Source organism: Caretta caretta, chromosome 7 (assembly GCF_965140235.1).
Source record: "Caretta caretta isolate rCarCar2 chromosome 7, rCarCar1.hap1, whole genome shotgun sequence".
Taxonomy (NCBI): domain Eukaryota; kingdom Metazoa; phylum Chordata; order Testudines; family Cheloniidae; genus Caretta; species Caretta caretta.
Window position 1 is genome coordinate 36,982,018 of NC_134212.1, and position 22,759 is coordinate 37,004,776.

Sequence of the window (22,759 nt, forward strand, 5' to 3'; positions counted from 1 at the left end):
GGTACCTACCTTTTATTACATACAAATTGAGTGTACAGAGATGTTTTGAAGATCATTTTTCATATCTCAAAAGTAAAAACAAAGGTCTGCTGGCACTTCAGGGTAACTGCACTTGTATTCCCTGCTCCATGGTCCGCTCCAGGTGTGCCCAAGCAGGTCTCAAGTCTCCAGCCATCACCGATCTCTGGACAGGGACCCTTGACACGTAGTCTTCTGATTTGGGGCTTTTATCACAGCCCTCTGCCATGCACTGTGATATCCCCAGCAAACCAGGCTGCCTAATGCCAGCCACTGTGCTTTGATTCCTCAGTTGAGGGCTATGAGCAGTGTATGGCCGGCAGTTACAAGTACCCACACAGCTCGTTCTAAGCAAGCAAAATGCATTTATTCTTAAGATAAAAGCGTTTCAGAGAAAAACCATAAATACAATAAAGTTCCTGTATACATGCCATCAGCTTACCAGAGGTCACCCATCAGTCTTATGAAACCCTAGCAGTCCAAAGTTCTTCAAACCATTCCTCAACCGTTAGGGCTACTCCTTGACAGAAGCACCTGTTCTTCTGCTGAATCCAAAGAGGGCTCTGTGTCAGTTCAAACTCATCCTGTTATACCAAATGCCCTTTCTTTGTCTCCTAGTCTCTTGAAAATCCACTTTGAACTAGTATATGCAAATCACTCCAGTGGGCAGTACCTCTCTAGAATTGTTTAGTCTCAGTAACTTGCCTTAATAACCTCCATTGTTTTTAGTTCCTGTAGGAGCTATGGCAACCCTTCCCTGTGGAGCAGAACACATTCATACATTAAAACATTCATAAATGTAATACTGTACAGTTGTCCCCAAAGGTACTGCAACTCCATGCAGTATCTGTCACAGTTTGATCATAGGTTCAGGATACTTTTGTACAACCACAGTGGATATTTTAGTATGCCCACTGTTGGGCACAGAAGCCTTGAGTGATGGTTCAGACATATAAGGCATATGAGCCACGTCTGATGGGTGGTGATGCTGAGGCTCTGGGACTGAAACATACTTACTGATCTTTGCTCATACATCATTTGTGGTGGGCTGGAAAAATGTTTCCCTACCTTGGCAATTCACAGATCATTGGACCTAAGAGCATGATGTCACTGCACTACATTATTTTTCCAATATTTGATATCATTTGAAAATGTGATTTTATTTATTTTTTGAATTTTTTTAAAAAAGGATTCAGTATTTTATGGAATTCAAGGGCTAGAAAGAACGGCTATTCATCATTGACAAGATGGGATTTGTAGCTAGCCGTTGATGTGCAGTACTGGTTACTGTCCCTGTTGGTTGGTCTGGGCTCAATTATCATCTGGCCTAAATCAGGGTAGTTCCATGGCATGTGAAAATTATCATTGGTCATTCAGAAGTGACACAAATTTAAGGGACTTACCAGACAGACCAGGATGCTTCCAGCATTGCACATATTCAGGTCACTCCACTCCTCAAGAATTCTTGAATGAGATAATAAAAAGAATAGAAATGTAATGTCTGATGCATTAAGATGCAGCAGAACATTTACATAAGTGTGTTTTGCTCAGTCCTGTGAAGAAATAATTGAACTCTTCCCCCTCGTCCCCCTTTTATATGTGCATTGTTTGGTCAGGTGGTAACTTCTCTCCGAAATGCACCAGAGTGATCAGAACATAGTGTGGCATTTCCATAGGAGCAAAGTACATTTGTTCCAAAGCAAGAGAGTTCATTTTTAGAAGAGGTTAATCTAAAAGTTATACTACCCCAGCCGGCTGACCTTTCTGTAGCTTTTCAAGGTTGCTTGTCTGCTTGTTAAAAACAGAACAATTCTCACAGCTAGCAGCTTTTGCATCACATGCTGTAAATTGCTGTTTGTGATAAACAGAACTTCTCAAGAAATCTACACAAATGTCAACCTCGACTGAATTTACACTTTCAATAGTGCAAACCGATCTTTTTGAGTAAATGGATTTTTATCATCTGGCATTTTGAAAATGCATTGAAAGACCTTTTGAATTTTTTAACTACATGAATTTAAAACCCAACACTGGCTAGGGGACACAAGACAAAAATGACAGAGTGCATGACTTTGTTTTTCTTCTTTTTAAACTGTAACTAAATGACTGTAGCAGAATTCCAGCCTGGTCATAGTTTAGCTCCTGGAGTGCTTGTTCTTTGTAAGAGTCTGTTTTCCATATGTTGTTGTGTGGTGCAACATATGTTAATCAGTTCTTGTGAAGCTTGCTTTACTTCCTCCACTTGCTCATCTATTTGTCCTCCACACACATCACTTCGGGACCTCATAAGATGTCTTAGTTTTCAGTCAGAGTTCCCTGTACACTACAAGATCTGAAGTAAACTAGAACAATCCCTGATTGGTTGGGTTTTTGTTTTTGTTTGATAATTAAGCTGCTTGAAAAATAAATGAGTGCAGTTTACAACTTTTTTAGAAACTGATTGTTCTGAGCTATTTTACTTCCATTAAGAATATATCAACTAACTTTAGGTATCATTCAGTCTAGAAGTGAAAGCCTAAACCTCAACAAACAGCAAAATATTGTTCTGTTCATGCAGTTCCACTGTTACAGTTCACAGACTTTTCATCTCCACACTTCTTGGAGGGTAGAATTATCACACCAGCATCAGGAATTTTCATACCCACCAAAGACCATCTTGACTAAAAATACAAATCAATCCTGCTTCGGTTCTGCTTAGGCAGAGTTCTGGGTGGCCTCTGTTCTGAGTTGCTCCATATTTGAGGGGAAGGTAATACATTTTGGTTACGATTAAAACCAACAACAAAAAAACGTAGTAGCGCTATCTATCCAGCACAGCTATTGCTGTCAGCAATAGGATTCTTTCTTCCTTGTAACAGAGGAAACCAAAGCAATCTTGCAGGAGGCCCTAACAGCAGGTTGGGTGGGTGGGTCGGTCAGTCTGCTGTCGCTCAGGCTATATTCACACTAGAGACCTTCATAGCGTCCCTGCTGTACCTTTGCAGGTGTGTCGCTGTAAAGTCTCCTGTGTAGCTGCTCTGTGCTGACGGGAGAGAGAGTCTCCCGCCGACATAGCACTGTCCGACATAGCACTGTCAGTGTAACTTATGTCGGTCCAGGGTGGCTTTTTTTCCCCTACACCCCTGACTGACAAAAGTGCTAGTTTAGACATAGCTGAGAGAGAGAGATGTGAGGCCTGAGATAAAAGCCCTTACTATGTCTCAAACAGGCCTTTTCTCCTATTTACCAAAACTTGAAATCTATAAATAGGAACATTTGGGGAAAAGGGGAGGGGATGATTTTAAATTCTATTGAAATACATTGGACTAAGATGATACTGGAGGGAATAGAGAGAGGAAATAATTCATTTTGTATTAGAAGAGGGGCAGGGCATCTTCCTGTGTGCCTTTTCCTTTACTCATTGTTAACTTTTACAGGAAGTTCAGGCTAGGTACCACTTCTAAAATTAGAGAATTCTCTCTCCAAGTCATAGAACGCCCAGTTAACATTTTCTCTAATTAAGCCATTTAAAAACAAGAAGGAAGAGGAAAAAAATCTGAATAACTGATTCTTCCCTCTAGCTCAAAATATGACAGAGGAATATGAGTCTTCATGACCCTCAAAGGAAGCTTTCCTGAGAGATCTTAATTTAAGTTGAATTAATACCTGATTTAAAATATTATGAGTTAGAGCAGTTCCTCCTAAGGAAACCTTTCCAGATAACAATAAAAAGAGGCTGGAACTGTTCAGCACTTCCTCAATTACAGAAAGTGTGAGAAGATGAAGATGTATATTCTGGGTAAGAAACATTGTCTTCCTCAGGAATTTAATACATGAGTAGCGATGGATACTTAGTATTTATATAGCACTTTAGACATTCAAGGCACTGTATAAACATCAATCCTCAACATACCTTGCTATCCAAGAAATTAAATAGTAGTATATCTATTTGAGAAAACTGAGAAACGGAGCTGTTAAGTGACTTACCCAAAGCCATGCAGCACGTCAGTGACAGAGGAGTAAGAATTAGAATTCAGGTGCTCTGGGCTACTAGACCTGGGTTCTGCCCATTAGGCAAGACTGTCCACTGTTACTTTAGACAAGTTACCAAAGGACCAAGTTGAGCCTTGGGTTCCAGCTTGAAAGCAATTCTGCCAGTGTTGCTTGCTTCAAGAAGTGCTTTATTCCCATTAAAAGTATTACTATCTGGTAATTTGAAGACAGATAAAAGTGGTGTAAAAGAAAGAGTTTGAATTCTCCTCCCAGGAGGGAGGTGGCAGTTCTCAATGTACCATTAAATTCTGGAGTTCGGAGTCAATGGAGTTTCTTCTGGGTTATCACTGGTGTCACCAAAGTAGAATTTATCCCCAAATATCTTAATCCAAGAGATGTAATTACATTTTAAAAAACCCTACTGAGATAAACAAGGATGTTATGAAATGCATGGAACTTTTTAGCAGACTTTTTTTCATCAAACACTAATATTGATATAGTCAGAATTTTTGGAAAAAACCACGTGTCTAGTATTGCCCGAAGAAAGCTATAGCTCTGTTCACCAATAACCGATTGTTATGTGTAACAAAAGTTATTGACTTTTTAATCAAGGTTCTTTTTTGGAGACTTGGCTTTTTGGAGAGGATTTATAGGCTAACATAAAGCTTTAAAGGACTTTTTAAAACTCAAGACTTTTTTTTTTTCCCCCATGAAGTTGAAAGAAAAAGCGCTTTACTAATCTCCTGACACCACTTTTTCAAATGAATCAAAGTGTATGATTTGCCATAAACCAAAGTTTAGGGCTCTGGATTTTTTTTAAATTCCAGACATAAGGGACATTTGGATATTCTCATGGCTTAAAAACTGCAAAGAAGGGTTTAGGTTTTGATTCTTTGATATCCCTTTCTCAGAACATTCTTTTAGAGGGCAGGATTTGGGTTCCTTTTGTTATTTATTTACTTAAGGGGGAAGGAAAGTATAACTCCTAAACTCCATTAAATGTATACTCAATAACTTTTAAGTTCTCTAACTTCTTGATTGATTCCATAGAGTCACCTGATGGAACTTGGGAAAGATGGGATAGTTTTTACTTAAATCTACAATGTACAGTAATCATAGGAAATATAGGACTGGAAAGGACCTTGATGGGCCATCTTGTACAGTCCTCTGCACTGAGGCACGACTAAGTATTATCTCTCGACCATCCCCGACAGGTGTTTATCTAACCTGTTCTTAAAAACATCCAACGTCAGAAATTCCACTACATCCCCAGGTAGTTTGTTCCAATGCTTAACTAGGCCTTACAGTTAGGAAGTTTTTTCTGATGTCTAACCTAAATCTTCCTTGCTGCAATGTAATCCCGCTATTTCTTGTCCTGTCCTAAGTGGTTAAGGAGAACAATTTATTGCTAGGGCTGTTGATTAATCGCAGTTAATTTTTTTGAGTTAATCGTGTGAATTAACTGCGATTTAAAAAAAAAAATGAATCCCGATTAATTGCACTCTTAAATAATAGGATACCAATTGAAATTTATTAAATATTGTTGGATGTTTTTCTACATTTTCAAATATATTGATTTCTATTACAACACAGAATACAAAGTGTACAGTGCTCACTTTATATTACTTTTGATTACAAATATTTGCACTGTAAAAAGATAAACAAAAGAAATAGTATTTTTCAATTCACCTCATACAAGTACTGTAGTGCAATCTCTTAATCATGACAGTGTAACTTACAAATGTAGATTTTATTGTTCCATAACTGCACTCGAAAACAACACAATTTAAAACTTTAGAGCCTACAAGTCCACTCAGTCCTACTTCTTGTTCAGCCAATTGCTAAGACAAACAAGTTTGTTTACATTTACGGGAGATACTACTGACTGCTTCTTATTTACAATGTCACCTGAAAGTGAGAACATGTGTTTGCATGGCACTGTTATAGCCGACATCACAAGATATTTATGTGCCAGATGCGTTAAAGATTCATATGTCCCTTCATGCTTCGGCCACCATTCCAGAGGACATGCATCCATGCTGATGATGCTTGTTTAAAAAAAAAAAAAAAGACTGTGTTAATTAAATTTGTGACTGAACTCCTTGGGGGAGAATTGTATGTCTCCCGTTCTGTTTTACCCACATTCTGCCATATATTTCATGTTATAGCAGTCTCAGATGACGATCCAGCACATGTTCGTTTTAGGAACACTTTCACAGCAGATTTGACAAAATGCAAAGAAGGTACCTGTCATAAACATACAGCTAAGGGTAGCATAAAATCCCTCCTTTACCTGTAAAGGTTTAAGAAACTCAGGTAACCTGGTTGGCACCTGACCAAAGGGACTAATGAGAGGAGAAGATACTTTCAAAATCTGTGGGGGCAGGGGTTTGCTGTTGTTTGCTCTGGGTCAGTGAGGAATCAGAACAGGGAAAATATATCTCCCTAAGCCATATGTGAACTAAGAATCTAATCTTACAGAAATAATAAGTAATAGCAAGGAAATGCATTAAATTATCTTTTGTTTCAGCTTGTAAATTTTCCCTGTGCAAAGAGGGAGGTTTATCCCTGTTTTTGTAACCTTACAGTTTTGCCTAGAGGGGAAACCCTCTGTGTTTTGAATCTGATTGCCCTGTGAAATTATTTTCCATCCTAATTTCACAGAGATGTTTATTAAAAAGTAAAAGAAAGTTCTGTTTTTCTTCAAGTAATGTCCCTATGGGTGCTCCACTTTAGGTGTCTGTGTGCCCCTGCACCTCTAATTGGAAATTTTTGGTAGCAGTGTCCCGTTGAGCCCAGGCATGTGCTCTCCCTCCCTCGTGGTCTGCCTCAAGGCTATTTAGCACTGCACGGGTGAACTCCACTTCCTACTCTACTGCCTTTGGCCTCTGACAGAATGAGCAGTTGTCCCTTCCTTATCTGTGTCATTAGCGTTAAGTAGTATTTGTTTTGTTACCTTTGTTCTCCCTAAAAGTACTCAGGCTAGTGGGTGTTTTTTTGTTTGTTTTTTATTTTATTTTATTCCTTTGGTTTGAAAAGAAAAGAGAAAAAGGAAAAGAACTTCACTTTCCTTCCCTGTCTGGGGGCATTCTCCCTCCCTCCCCAGGCAGCTAGTAGACTCATAATTATTTTCTTTTTCAGTTTGAAAGAGGATGTTCTTCTACATATTTCTCCCTGCTAGAGGATGACAACCCCCTGCCCAGGGGCTTGCCTGGCTCTCTCTGCTCCAAACGGTGCCTCTCCTGCCAGAAGTCAGTTCCTGTAATGGCCAGACACTCACTGTGCCTGGGAGACCCTCACAGAAGTGCTTTACCTGCCACATCTAAAACTGCAGCCTCACAGGAGCTGGGAGCTGAAGTAAAAATTCCTCCCTATAGAGAAAACACTTCAGTCTGCAGGGGACTCTGGTGGGTGTTGACCCCGGATCATCCCCAGAGCTTTCACTTCAAAAGGGGTCTAGTGGTGAAGAGAAGAAAAGAGAGAGAAAGAAGCCACCAGCAGACTCCCCCTGGAAAGGCTCCTCCAAGCAACTGGCCAGACAAAGGGGTGTTCCCCAGTGCAGTTGGGCACCGAGCTCTGGTAGCTGAAACCTGAGAAGGGGCTTCCTGCTGTGAGCTCTGCCCTGCTCTGAGCTCTGCTCTCTGCACAGACAAGGGGCTTCTGTAAGCTCTGTGCTGCTCTGAGCTCTATTCTGGGCAACTACTGCACCGAGAGGGGACAGTTACTGGACCATCTCAAAAAGAGGGGCACAGAGAAGCCCTGCAGTCAGCTCTGCTTCCGCAGGAGGCTTCCACCATCGTGCTCTGAGGCAACAGTACCTTCCCTGAAGGAGAGGGGACAGTTATCGTACCATCTCTAAAAGAGCAGCATAGAGAAACCCTTTGGAACCAGATGCAACAAAACTCCCATCTAGGAAGTGTTCTGTCCTTCCCAACCATTGATAGTGTCTACAGACACTCCTCTGGGGTTCCAGGTGAGCCCATGGTAACACAGGTACTCTGGAGACCTGTGGCCTCAGTACCCAGGGACAGACCATTACCATACCATCTCTTAAAAAAAAGTGGCACCAACAAACATTTTGTATTGAGCAAAACTCTCATTTAGGGAGTGCTCTACCCAACTATCAGTACTGACAATGTACCACGGACCCTCCTCTGTGGTACCAAATGAACCCATGGTACTGCATGAGCTCTGGTACCCTGGAGACCTGATGATTTGGGGGAAGAACCACAATCCCTATTACTTGGTACCAGGACCCCGGTATCAAGCACATCCCGGCACCCAGAATCGCTCTTAGCATTGGGCTGTATACTGCCAATACCCCAGTGAGCGGCACCCTTACCCACTGATGAATCTGACACTGGCCAGGAGGAGATCATTCCCTGGCCCCTCAAGGTGGCCCACCACCACACTACAAGGGTCATCCCCAATTCCATCATGCCAACAGCCCGTGCCTGCCTTCCTGCCTCTCCCTCCCAAGGCCATATTGTAACTCTTCGGGTATATACACACATGCCGCGACTGTCTCCGGTGTCTCTCAGGGAGAGTCCACCAGATGGTTTGCTACAGCCTGGCACCTGAGCCAGGGCAGGAGAGCACCTGAGCCAGGACAGGAGAGCCGCTTTTTTTCCTGTTCTGAAAAAAGCTGGGGGGGAACCCAAACCTAAAGAGGAAGCTCCCTCTTCAGCACACTTCTCCTCATCTCTCCCAGATGAGACTGTGCTGCCCACCCCTCATCACTAGGTGAAGATTTAAGAACTTTCTGGATCTTACCAAGAGGGTAGCATGCTAGCAGCAGATTCCCTTACAGGAGATGGCAGATACACGTCACAAGTTGGTGGAAATTCTGCACACTACCTTCTCATCTAGAACTGTCCTCCCAATTAATGAGCTGATTCTAGATCCTGCCAAAATCATCTGGCAGAGCCAGCCTCCATCGCACCAACCAGTAACAGTGTGTAAACAAAAACAACCCTACATTTCTACCCAAAGAGGCAGACTTTGTTTTCAACATCCACAACCCAACTCCATCCTAGTGGATGTGGTTAATGCATGAAGCAAGCAACATAATGCCAGGTCAACTCCATATGATCAGGCTTCGCAAGATGGCATATTCATTGACAACATTACTGTTTAGAGTAATAAATTACCAAACTGTCATGGCCAAAACACTTTTGTTAAACTTGGGAAACCCAGGATGTTTCTGAAACGTTTACTGGAAACACAAAGAACAGATTCAGACCATTCTTAGAGAAGGTCAGTTAATAGCCAGACCAGTCCTAGACACACCACTGGATGTAGCTGTTACAGCTGCCCGCCCAGTCTCCATAGAAAGTGGTACTGAGGTGGGTTGTGGGTTTTGGTGTTTCTTTGTTTCTTTGTTTTGTTTCGCTACACCTCTCTAGATTGCCCAAAGAGCTACAGACTTCCAATTTGAAGGGCCAAACTCTTTGCGGAGAAGATAGATTTTTTTTTTTCTCCACATCCTGAAGGATTCTCGGACCACACTACACTCCTTAGGAATCTACACTGTGGAACAGAAGAGAAGATACACCTCTCAACCACACCACAGAACACAATCTTCTCAATACTCACCATCTCTGTGCTGTTATGAGCCACAGTGTAAGAGGCCCAGGGCTCAAAAGTGAGAACAGTCTGCACCCCAGTCCATGACCTCTCAAACTGCCTCTTATAAGCACTTTGAGCTGGTTGGGGGCCTGAACAGTGATACCTTACAGCATCAGCTGCCATCTATACACCTGTCACGCCACTCAGAAGTCACAGAATCCTAGAATATCAGGGTTGGAAGGGACCTCAGGAGGTCATCTAGTCCAACCCCCTGCTCAAAGCAGGGCCAATCCCCAACTAAATCATCCCCGGTAAGTCACCTTACCTTACTTCACAGCAGTTAGGACCAGCACTAGAGCAAAGAGTGATTTCTAGCCCTGAACTTACAGGGTGCCTACTTCCATATCTCAATACAACCATCGTACAGGAGATTTCCTACTGCTTACTTTTGGGGCAGGATAATTATAGGTACAGACTGCTCCACACAGGGTAGTCTCCAAGGTTCACTTCATTGTAGTGGCATACTAACCCCGGTACAGTGACTGGACTTTATCAGCACCAACCTGATGCAGTACAAGCGAGAGCGCTCCTCTCACTACCCACATTTACTACCCTGGGACATGTCTCCCTAATATGCTGGGGAGCTCATCAACACAGTTCAGGACAAATGGCCTTCCACAGAAATGACCTTCAATACCACTCTTTTGGGGCTAAGGGCTGTCAGGAGTGCCTGTGCACAAATTCTGCCTTTTATCAAAAACAACACACAAAGGTTATGATGGACTTAATGTGACCTGTATGTTTTGTATAAACTACCAAGGAGCTGCCAGATCTTCCTCCCTGTGCAAGACAGCATTCAAACTTTGGAATTGATGCACCCATCACAATGTGCTTATCTCAGCTGTCTGTCTACTAGGGATAACCAACAGGCTCAGTTGGAATTTTCTCACGACAATGAGTGTATACTGAATTCACAGGTGCTTCAAGATATAGCCACCCTTTGGGGAAACATTCACTGGCAGTTGCCCTCATCTTCCCAGCGGACAGGGCCCACTTGTATGTCTTTTCCCAGTTTCCTACACTATCCAAGATTTTGTTGAAAATTCAACGAAACAAAGCGAGAGTTATTGTGATTGCCCCTCTTGACTATGACAAGTCTCGCTTCCTTACCTGACGCAGATGGCAACATGCCCTCCTGTTCCTCTGAAGTCAGCCCATTCCTCACCCGCTCTCTCAAAACAATGGGCTGACCCTTCACCCCAACCCATGGGTCCTCCACCTCCAGGCTTGGATCTTTCTTTGTTCCAAGGCTTAGAAGAAGAATGGTCTGACAAGCTGAAACACATGTTGCAACACAACCGCAAGTTGACCACTCCACATATCTATCTGCAAAATGGAAACGACTCCCAAGTTTGTACCATTCCAAACAGACAGACCCAACCTCATCTTTCCTCCCTCTGATTTTGCACTACATTTTAAAGGGACTGCACTCACTCAGCTCCCTTAAGGTTCATCTCATGGCGAAAACTGCTTCCCACTTGGAGTTTGCTCAACCACTAATGTGTAGATTCTTTAAGGGCATTGGGACTCTCTTCCCCCATGTGACACCACCCGCTCCAGCCTGGGACTTTAACCTAGTTCTCAGGGCTTGGACTAGACCTCAATCTGAGTCCAGGGCAACTTGTTCTCTTTTACACCTGTCCATGATGACAGCATTTCTAATTGCCATCACCTCAGCTAGGCACGTAGGAGAAATAGCGGCCCTGATGGCACACCCATCATTCATGGCCTTTGTCTTTAAAAAAAATAAAATAAAATAAAAAAATAACTCTAAGGCCATATCCCAAGTTTCTCCCTACTTTTTCTGCACTTTCCATATGAATCAAAAGATCCATCTCCCTGTTTTTTCCCAAAACCACATTGTGACAACTGGGAGACAATTGTGCATATGCTAGATATTAGAAGGACATGAGCATTCTACTTGGACAGGACTAAGGACTTCAGGAAATCCCCTAAACTCTTCCTTTCATCCACAGAAAGATCCAAAAGCTCTGTGATATCTCCTCAAAGACTATCCAAATGGGTCTCTAGTTGCATTAACCACTTAGCAAGGGCGCAATTTGCTCCCGTCCATACGCACTCCATAAGATCAGTTCCTACCTCAATCACTTTCCATAGGGATACCGCTATCTCCCCAATCTATAGAGCAATGATTGGGGCCTCTGTCCATACTTTCGCAGAACATTATGCGATCACTGAAGATTTGGCTACTGACACCATCTTCGACTCGACCGTACTCTCTGTGGTAAAAGACTCCACTCCGAAGTCCCAGCCTCCAGTGGTGGCTACTGCTCCGGAGTCCCCTAAAGTGGAGCACCCGTAGGGACACTACTCGAAGAAGAAGAGGAAGTTACTCACCTTGTGCAGTAACAATGGTTCTTCGAGATGTGTGTCCCTATGGGTGCTCCACAACCTGCCCTCCTCCTCTCCATTTCGGAGTTCTCTATAGGGCTCTGTGGTAGAGAAGGAAGTGAGGGGGGTTCGCTCGTGCAGTGCTAAATAGCCTCGAGGCAGACCACGAGGGAGGGAGAGCACATGCACGGGCTCAACGGGACACTGCTACCAAAAATCTCTGATTAGACGTGCAGGGGCACACAGACACCTAAAGTGGAGCACCCATAGGGGGACACATCTCGAAGAACCATCATTACTGCACAAGATGAGTAACTTCATCTTTTCTTTAAGAATCTGATTGGGGTTTTTAGTGTCCCTAAAAACCCAAGGTTGGTCTGTGCTCATCTTGTTTATCCTTAAGCCTCCCCAGGAAAGGGGGTGTGGGGTTTGGGGGGATGTTAGGGGGGAGATAGGGTTCCAAGTGGCCCTCCCTAAATGTTTGTTTGAATCACTTGGTGGTGGCAATGTTCACCTAATCCAAAGTACAAGGGAAAATTTGTGCCTTGGGGAGTTTTTACCCTAAGCTGGTAAAAATAAGCTTAGAGGGTCTTTCATGCGGGTCCCGACATCTGTACTGTAAAGTTCAGAGTGGGGAGGGAACCCTGACATGGTTGTAGAGGTGGGATCATTTTGAACCAGAAATCATTTTGAATCAAAAGCACAAACGTTAAGAATTTTTTTTCCCTTCTTTTAGCTGCTTGGGGAAAGCAGGAGTTTTCTTTTCCTTTTCTCTCTCTTTGCCTGGAGGCAGAGGTGTTAGTTTTTTTAACAAAGGTGTTAGCTACAGCCAGGAAATTCACCAGCTGAGTTGTTGTTTTTTCTTTCTAGCTCTCCGGTTAGGCTAGGTTAAGTACCAAAAAAAAAAAAAAAAAAAACGAAAAAAACAACCATCCAACCAGAAAAGTGATTACCAGTGGTGCAGCTACTAAACTAGAGTTGGCTAAACTGAAAGCAACAAAGAAAGAAAACAAACATAAGAGACAGCCAAAAAAGCTGCCCACAAGAGAGCTGTGGAGGCAAAAAGAGCCAAATAGGAGGCTGCCCTCCAGATGGAGGCCCAGAAGCATGAACTGGCTGTTATGGAGTTGAGGAGACAAACCCCTCCAGCTGCTGGCTCCACTTCCCCAAAAATCCACAAATGGGAGCGACTATGACCCAGTATGATGAAACCAGTGATATTGTCGAATATTTCATCACCTTTAAAAGACTGCACCCTCCATGCAATTCCTGATGATCACAAGATGACCACCGTGGTAGCAAAATTGACTGGCAGAGCTCTGGACGTATTCAATAAGATGCCTATAGGTGATGCTTCTAACTATGATAAATTTAAGGATTTGGTTATAAAACCATTTCAGATTACTCCTGAAACTTATAAAGTAAAATTTAAAGCCCTTAAGAGAGGGGCTGGACTAAGTAATGTGGCTTATGTAAACCAGATGACTAATCTGTTTGATAAATGGCTCAAAGAATGGGATGTAACTAGCTTTTGAAGAAATGTGGAATTTGATGATACAGGAGCCATTCCTGACTATAACCAATGATGATGTAAAACAGTGGTTATGGGATAAGAAAATGGACTCAGCAGAAGGGCTTGCTTCTTATGCTGATCAATTCGAGCAGTCCCAGACCGCCAAAGAGGCACGGAAAATTGGAACCAAAGGGGTGGAGGTAGCAGAGAGGAACAACCCTGGTCGCAGTTTGGGTGAATACCAGAAGGGACACCCCGAGACCACACCACACCACTGGGGGCAGCCCAAGGCCCCATCTACACCCCAAGTAAAACCGCAGACCCCTTATCGTCCCACCACACCATTCTCCAGCAACCCATCTCGCCCCGCTGGGCGATGTTTTAAATGTAATGAGCTGGGGCATGTGAAGGCCAACTGCTCAAAGAACACCAACAGATTACAGTTCATTGTACCGGGGTCACACCAAAGGTCCTCAGGCCCAGATGCCTCCTAGATACCCTCAGAGCGAAGGGAAACTGTGAGTGTGGGCGGGAAGAAGGTTACAGTGTGGAGGGACACTGGAGCGCAGGTGTCGGCTATCCACCAATCCTTAGTGGACCCCAACTTAACCAACCCAGAGGCCTAAGTGATGAGTCAACCCTTCAAGTCCAGCTCTTTTAATTGGCCTACAGCCAAGTTGCCTGTCCAGTATAAGGGATGGTCAGGGATGTGGACTTTTGCAGTCTATGATCATTATCCCATTCTCATGCTGCTGGGGGAAGACTTGGCCAACCATGTGAAGCTAGCCAAGAGGGTGCGAATGGTCACCCGCAGCCAGGCTAGGCAAGCTTTCACACCTATCCCTGTTCTTGAGCCTTGGAGTTTTACCTAAACTGGTAAAAATAAGCTTAGGGGGTCTTTCATGCGGGTCCCCACATCTCTACCCTAAAGTTCAGAGGGGGGAGGGAACCCTGACAGTACCAATGTGAGACTTCTAAGGATAGATCTAACACTTGACCCAAGGTTTAAGAATCTGAAGTGCCTTCCAAAATCTGAGAGGGACGAGGTGTGGAGTATGCTTTCAGATGTCTTAAAAGAGCAACACTCAGACGCAGAAACTGCAGAACCCCAACCACCAAAAAAGAAAATCAACCTTCTGCTGGTGGCATCTGACTCAGATGATGAAAATGAACATGCATCAATCCGCTCTTTTTTTCTATTGTTATCGAGCAGAACCCGTCATCAGCATGGACATATGTCTTCTGGAATGGTGGTTGAATCATGAAGGGACAGATGAATCTTTAGCACATCTGGCATGTAAATGTTTTGCGATGTCAGCTACAACGGTGCCATGCAAACGCATGTTCTCACTTTCAGGTGATGCAAACAAGATGTGGGCAGCCTTATCTCCTGCAAATTGTAACCAGACTTGTTTGTCTGAGCAATTGGCTGAAGTAGGACGGAGTGGACTTGTAGGTTTAAAGTTTTATATTGTTTTGTTTTTTGAATGCAGGTTTTTTTTGTACATAATTCTACATTTGTAAGTTCAACTTTCATGATAAAGAGATTGCACTACAATACTTGTATTAGGTGAATTGAAATATTCTATTTCTTTTGTTTTTTACAGTGCAAATATTTGTAATAAAAAATAAATATAAAGTGAGCACTGTACACTTTGTATTTGTGTTGTAATTGTAATTGAAATTAATATATTTGAAAATGTAGAAAACACCCCAAAATATTTAAATAAATGGTATTCTAGCATTGTTTAACAGTGAGATTAATTGCAATTAATTTTTTTAATCACTTCACAGCCCTATTTATCACCCTTTATAACAACCTTTTATGTTCTTGAAGACTGTATCGTGTCCCCCCTCAGTCTTCTCTTCTCCAGACTAAACAGTCCCAATTGTTTCAATCCCTTCTCACTGGTCATGTTACATAGGACCTGTAATCATTTTTGTTGCTCTCCTCTGGAGTTCATCCAGTTTGTCCACATCTTTCTCAAAAGTGTGCTGCCCAGCACCAGATATAGTACTCCAATTGAGGCATCATCAGTGCGGAGTAGAGTGGAAAAATTACATCTCTTGTCTTGCTTACAAGACTTGCTAATACATCCCAAAGTGGTGATCGCTTTTTTTGCATCAGCATGACATTGTTGACTCGTATTTAGTTTGTGGTCAGCTACGACCCCCAGATCTTTTTCTGCAGTTCTTCTTCCTAGACAGTCATTTTCCCATTTTGTGTTTATGTAATTCTTTCCTAAGTGTAGTATTTTGCATTTGTCCTTATTGAATTTCATCCTATTTATTTCAGGCCATTTCTCCAGTTTTCAAGATCATTATAGATTCTAATCCTGTCCTCCAAAGTGCTTGCAAGCCCTCCTAGCTTGGTATCCTCTGCAGCCTTGCTGGAGGATTCTCTGCTCCTTGAAGTCTTTAAACCACGATTTGAGGACTTCAATAGCTCTGACATAGGTGAGAGGTTTTTTGCAGGAGTGGGTGGGTGAAATTCTGTGGCCTGCGTTGTGCAGGAGGTCAGACTAGATGATCATAATGGTCCCTTCTGACCTTAGTATCTATGAATCTAAGTGTACTCCCTTTGCCATTATCCAAATCATTTATGAAGATACTGAGTAGAACCGGATCCAGGACAGATACTTGTGAGACCCCCCTCAATATACTCTTCTAGCTTGACTGCAGACCACTGATAACTACTCTGAGTACGGCTGTCCAACTTTATAGTAGGTTGGGTGAGGCTATGTTTCCCTACTTTTGTTTATGAAAACGTCATGTGAGGCATTATCAAAAACCTTACTAAAGTTGACACATTACATCTATGACTTTCCCCAGTACCCAAACATAATCTTGTTACCTTGTCAAAGAAGGAGGTAGGTTAGCTTGTGATTTGTTCTTGTCAAATCCATGTTGACTGTTACACACTACCTTCTTATATTCCAGGTGCTTACAAACTGATTGATTATTTGAACCTTTATCTTTCTGGGTACTAATGTTAAGCTGACTGGTCTATAATTCCCTCGGTTGTCCTTTCCCCCCTTTTTTATAGAAAGGTACTAGATTTTCTTTTTTCCAGTTCTCTGGGATCTCTCCAGTCTTTCACGAGTTCTTAAAGATAATCACTAATGGCACAGAGATCTCTTCAGCCAATTCCTTCATTTTGGGATGTATTTCATTAGGCCCTGCCTACTTGAAGACATCTAATTTGTAATTCTTAATTTGTTCTTCCCATATTTTAGCCTCTTAACCTTCCTAACCCATTCATACTTATGTTCCATATGTTAGACATCCAATCACTGCTAACCTTTTTGCTGAAAACTGAAACAAAAAAGGCATTTAACACTTCAGCCACTGCTGCATTTTCTGTTATTGTCTTTTTCCCTCCTCACAGAGTAATGGGCCTACCTGTCCTTGGTCTTCCTCTTGCTTCTAATGTATTTGTACAATATTTTCTTGTTACCCTTTATGTCTTTAGCTAGTTTAGTCTTGTTTTGTGTCTTGGTCTTTCTGTTTTTGTTCCTATTCATCTAGTTTTTACTTTTTTGTATAAATTTTTGAATTTCAGGTAATTGAAGATCTCCTGGTTATACCAGAGTGGTCTCTTGCCATAATTCCTATTTTTCCTGCACACTGAGGTAGTTTGCCCTTTAATAATGTCTCTGTAAAAACTGTCATCAATCCTGAACCCTTTTTTCCTTTAGACTTGCTTGCCATGGGATCTTACCTACCAGCTCTCTGAGTTTGCTAAAATCTGCCTTCTTAAAGTCCACTGTCTTTATTCTGCTGTTTTCACTTCTACCATGCCTTAGAATCACAAACTCTGTAATTTCATGATCACTTGCACCCAAGCTGCCTTCCACCATCACATTCTCAACAAGTTCCTTCCTATTTGTCAGAATCAAATCTGGAACACCCTTTTCCTCAATAGAATCAAGGAAGCAACCATCTAAAGCCCATTGCTGCACTTGGAGTGAATGTATGGATGGGTGTGTGTATATGCTCCAGCATGAAATACTCACTATGTTAAGTATCTGTTAGCAGAAGATAAATTGAAGGACTTTCATTAATATTGTGGCCGCTGGTCGGAAAATGTGTTAGTTACATGTCAAAGTTAAAAGATACCAAAAGTTGGGATAATACCGAAGTTAGGAGAATCTCTTTCTTCCTTAGACCATTAATTTGATTGTAATTAGGCTGCCGTCCGTCATCCATTTGAGCTTATAGCTACTAACCTTTTTCTGTTTTAATCTTTTATAAAGTTGCTCTATTAGTCATATTTGCCTCTGCTAGAAGAGTAAATGAACTGTTTTTGTTTCGTTTGCAGACATCTGTTTGTTGTTGATTATGATAAAGTAGATGTTTGAACTATTCCCAGAATCCTCCTTAAAATCAACGTCCATTGTCAACCTAGAAATTTCACATCCATCTCTTTGCCCTAAACTTAGATAGAAAAAACATCATGGGACCTTCTAGCTATGACCAGTTTTAAAATTGTACATGGACCACATGGTTCTTTGGTGGACCAAAGCATTGTCTGTGTGAAATAAGTAGCTGACAGGTATCAGCATAACAAAATGCCAGAGTATTTAGCACTAATTAACAGTCTCAGCAGATAAGGCCAGGAATTAGTGGGAAATAGCTAAGAAGGTAGTTTGGCCTCTATCTTTAGAGGAGGCTTCTCCAGGTTTGAGTTGAATCACATTGGTGCATCATTTTGATGAAGCTAACACTATTACCACCAATGCTGTATTGTCATGTGGGTAAATGGCAGCCCTCGTTCTGGGCTCCCAGTCCAAAGATTTTCACAAGCAGTGTTTTCGTTTCATACTTTTTATAACCAAATGGAATTTTTCTTTTTCAAAAGATTTGATTGCTTGACTCTCTGCTGATATTTCACTAAGGCAATAAGAATGCTTCTGGCCTCAAATAGCTAAATGGATTTGTAGGTCAGTTTTGGAGGCTTTTATCCAGTGTCTGTTAAAGTGATTTCATGTTCCTAGACCAAAAGAAAAGCTTCTGTGAAGAGCGAGACCCTAAGCTACTGCAAAGTGCTGTAGTTCCATAGGATCTGGCCCAAAATCTCTAAGGCAGCCCCCTAGACTCGACACCTTTACAGCTTGAATTAGAGCCTTTATGCTGTAGGCCTCTAATCTTTATAACCGTCTCTTCTTTTCTTTCTCATAATTGTTCCTTTAAGGTTTGTTGGTTTTTTGTTTTTTTTTTAATCATGGTTAATTTTACTTATAACCACGAGTCTGTGTTATGAATATTGTATAAACAGAAAGGAAAATCCCTATGTGTAAATTTTCCCCAATGTAAATTGGGGTTCCAGAAGTTCCAGGAATGTGGATAGACATCCATGCTACTCTTTTCATGATCCTATTAACATTAATTTTTGGTTTGGGGTTTTTCTTTGATGCGGGGAAAGAGGAAAGCAGGTAAAGTTATGATTTAGCCTAGGAAAAATTATCAAATATCTTCTCAATCTGCAGAAGATACAGTCTCCAGTGGATGGGAGAAGCCTTACTGTTTTGATTAGTCCTTTTGTTTTCCTTGCTTAGTAACTGCTGGAATGGAAAGTTCACTAGTAGGGAAAATTTCCTGTCATAGACTTCTTTTTCTTTTTTTTTGTGCTGTTTAAATTAGACGTTCAGGGAGATCCATAATTCTGAAGTGTGACTCAAGAATATAAGAATACAGCTCTTAAATATTTTTCTTCTGATGAAATCTGTTTTGGACTAGGGGAGGATTATTTTACGAATTTGTCCTCATGGGGTAACTGCATACATTACTTCTTTAACTTCAAATGAAAAGAGCCACCAAACTTGATTTAAGAGATTCTGAGATGAAAGTTTTTGAGACTGCTCAGTTTGGATGAAATACATATATTTTTCTGATCTGCCTAACACTTAGTTGGGCATCAAATGTATAATAGTGTAATGTCGCAGAGAATGGGGACTGAAGGGTTATTTGGTAATGTTGTTTTCAGTGTTAAAAACAAAACAAAAAAGCGTGAGGAAAGGGTTGTATGATCATCCTTGTATAAAAATAGCAGGGTCACCTTGTTCTTTGAAATTGATTTCACTAGCATTAAGAAATGCAATATCCTTCTGCTCATCCGGAAAGTTGCAAACCATTCATTTTTACAGGTGTCCATTGTGTCCTAATCTTTAGAAAATAGAGAAGGCAATGAAACTATTGGAGCTGTGAAAGTATTGCATTACAAATTGTGGACGTCTGCTGGGTAGCAGCGCTGGAAACATAACATACTGTTTATGCTGTGAGCAGGACTCTGTCATTTAAAATGCGAGCAAAAAATATATGACTGCCTAAGCCACAGATTTATAGCAGGAAATCCTCACCATTTAATATGTTTGTCAGAAAAATAGCTGCGTACTTTTCATTTTTGTGGGATCTGAAATCACACAGAGCTAAATTTGGAAGTGTAGAAAGGAGTGTAAATTACACAGAATTAAATGATTGTGAAGGAATCAGAATCTAATAGTCATATGTATATGTATATTTCGAGAAGCTGGAAGAAGTTGTAAATTAAAGGAGGGAGTTACCCCTTCTTTGATTTACCTTTGTAGTAATTGCATTTTCTGTTGCTCTTCTCTTCTTGTCCTTCAGCTTGTGAGTTGCATCATCTTAGATGCCTCTTACTTTTCTGCATACTCTAGGATTTAGATGTTAGATTTTTTTTTTAATTATGTTTTCATAGGACATGGTGCTCTCTCATTGATAGCACAAGGTATGTCTTCAGTTTTGTATCTGATGTTGATGGTCATTCTAGACTTTGGCTTATGATGTAATAACTTCCATGGTATGTCTGAAGCTTCTTACGTGCTGTGATTGGATAGACTAGCTCCTGGAAAGATCAGGGAGAAGGGTCAACCTAGTTCGGATGAGTACTGCAGAAATGCAGTTGGAGAGATTTTCAGTGCCTCTTCACCTTGAAGATCCATTTCAAAGCCAATACATAATTAAAAATAAAACAACTCTATGGTTTTACAATATGACTACTATTATTTTAAAACTACAGCCGCCCACCTTCTAACTCAGCCAGTCTAATGTGACTTATGAATAGATGAGGTTTTGGGAAAAATTCAAATGCACATGGGAATGAAGGAAATGAAATAAGTGGCTTTATGTTTATATTTCTCCCTAGAAAACCTGAAAAAGGAGTCCAGTACCTAATTGAAAGAGGTTTTGTGCCGGACACTCCAGTTGGTGTCGCCCATTTTCTCCTGCAAAGGAAAGGTCTCAGCAGACAGATGATTGGAGAGTTTTTGGGCAATCGACAGAAGCAGTTCAACCGAGATGTATTGGAGTGAGTAGTGTGTAAGGGGATGGGATGGAGCACTTAGGTATTCACATGTGCCCTGTGGGACACTTAAATGGGCTAATGCTCATGGAATATTTTGTGCATGGAATGAAAGTTCATGGATATTTTGTGCATGGAATGGAAAGAAAAAACTGCCAGACTGTAAGGATTAACAAAGAACAGGCAAAAATAAATACTCTTACTTACTTACCAGCAATGCTAACATTTCTCAACAAAACTGATCAAGTAGGATGCTTATAAGGATTTATATACACTACAGAATTCACGTTTACTGTAAATTTATGTTGCAATTTCACTGGGGAGGACTGTCTGTTAATTTTGAGACCGTTTTCCTTCTTCAAGCTCTGAAATAACTTACTGTGTGAAATTAAAAAAACAAAACAAAACCCATTATGCGCTACATGACACTTCATCAGTAAAGGAACATGAAAATAACCGTTACTATTTTATAGATACACAGACACTTCTTATGATGGCGTTTGTCTAATAAGGGTGTCTGAGAACCAGTTTCTTGCAAAGGATTAGATAAAAACCTATTACAAAAGGGGAGCAGCAAATTACACTCACCAACAGTTTGGTTAAGGTTATTCAGATACTGTCTGTTAAGGATGGAGGTTGCTTTTGTTTATTTTAAGTGATTTGATATTTCATTTAGCAGCGACTCTTTTCAAGACCAGTATGGATGACGTGCTCACTAGCAAAGCTCGTTGCATCTTGCCCCAGATTTATTGACTTGCGTGCATGTGACTTGCATGAAGAATTACCACTTACTGCACAAACAGCCAGTTAGATGTTTAACAGGCTATGTAACTGCATCGGGTACATTGGGAGGGGAATACCCTTTTCCCAGTGTAAAAAGACAAAACAAAAATTCTAAGCGCACAGTTTTGGCCAAGACCACAGCAAAAAATTGCTGAGATTTGCATAGAAATAGTCCTTATTGAGGACTGTATGCATTTCCTGGCTTTAGGGCCTGTGGGGGATTTTAAGTTTAAAAACGATTGGAAAATCTCTTTCTGAGCCTGGTCAACAGAGGCTTAATTCAGCCCCCATGGAAAATCTTCCCTTGACTTTACTGGAGGTGAATCAGGCCCGAGGAGCCCTACTCAGCATTACTAACTCACTAACCTCTTGTGATGTTATCCCAAGTCTCATGGTAGTTGGTGTTTCTCTTAAAGCCAAGCTCTAGGAGCCATGTGATTACATGAGAACCTGGGCATTTATTTTTTTAAGTACATTTCTAGCCCTAATCAATATGGAGAAAATCCTGAACCTTTCAGAAGTGGTGTGCCGAGTCTTCATTTATTCACTTTAATTTAAGGTTTCGCGTGCCAGTAATACATTTTAACGTTTTTTAGAAGGTCTCTCTCTATATGTCTATATATTTACATAACTTAACTATTGTGGTATGTAAAGTAAACAAGGTTTTCAAAATGTTTAAGAAGCTTCATTTAAAATTAAATTAAAATGCTCATCTTATGCTGCTGGCCCACTCAGCCTGCTGCCAGCCTGGGGTTCCATTCACCTAGGCTGGCAGCAGGCTGAGCGGGGCCTGAGGCCAGGACCACGGCTGGCAAGGGGCTGGCAGCCAGAATCCCAGACCGGCAGCCCCAGACTGGCAGTGGGCTGAGCGGCTCAGCCCACTGCCGGTCTGGGGTTCCGTCCGCCGGCTCCTGCCAGCCAGGGTCCCGGCTGCCGGCCGTGCTCAGCCCACTGCCGGTCTGGGATCCCGACCCTGCCCACATAGAGTGGGTACGTACCTTCTCCCTGGTTCTAGCCCATTCTCTTCCTCTCTCTGCACTGAGATGAGGGTGGGAGTGCACTGAGCACAGGGCTGGGGGTGAAGGAGCAGGCTGGGGGTTAGGGTGTAGGGTCTGGCCAGGAGCTAGAATGAGGGTGAGGGCTCAGGGTTGAGGCAGGAGGTTTGGGTGTGG

At 41.8% G+C, this 22,759-nt stretch overlaps 1 protein-coding gene across 16 annotated transcripts in view; it reads left to right on the forward strand.

Annotated features, from left to right (window-relative positions):
* IQSEC1 (IQ motif and Sec7 domain ArfGEF 1) overlaps nucleotides 1-22,759 on the forward strand; it is a 718,662-nt gene that overhangs the window by 651,274 nt on the left and 44,629 nt on the right. For all 16 annotated transcript variants that reach the window (XM_075130532.1, XM_075130544.1, XM_048858459.2 and 13 more), the window contains one exon: nucleotides 20,649-20,810. In XM_075130532.1, coding sequence (XP_074986633.1) covers nucleotides 20,649-20,810 — 162 coding nt within the window. The remainder of the gene's footprint in view (nucleotides 1-20,648; nucleotides 20,811-22,759) is intronic.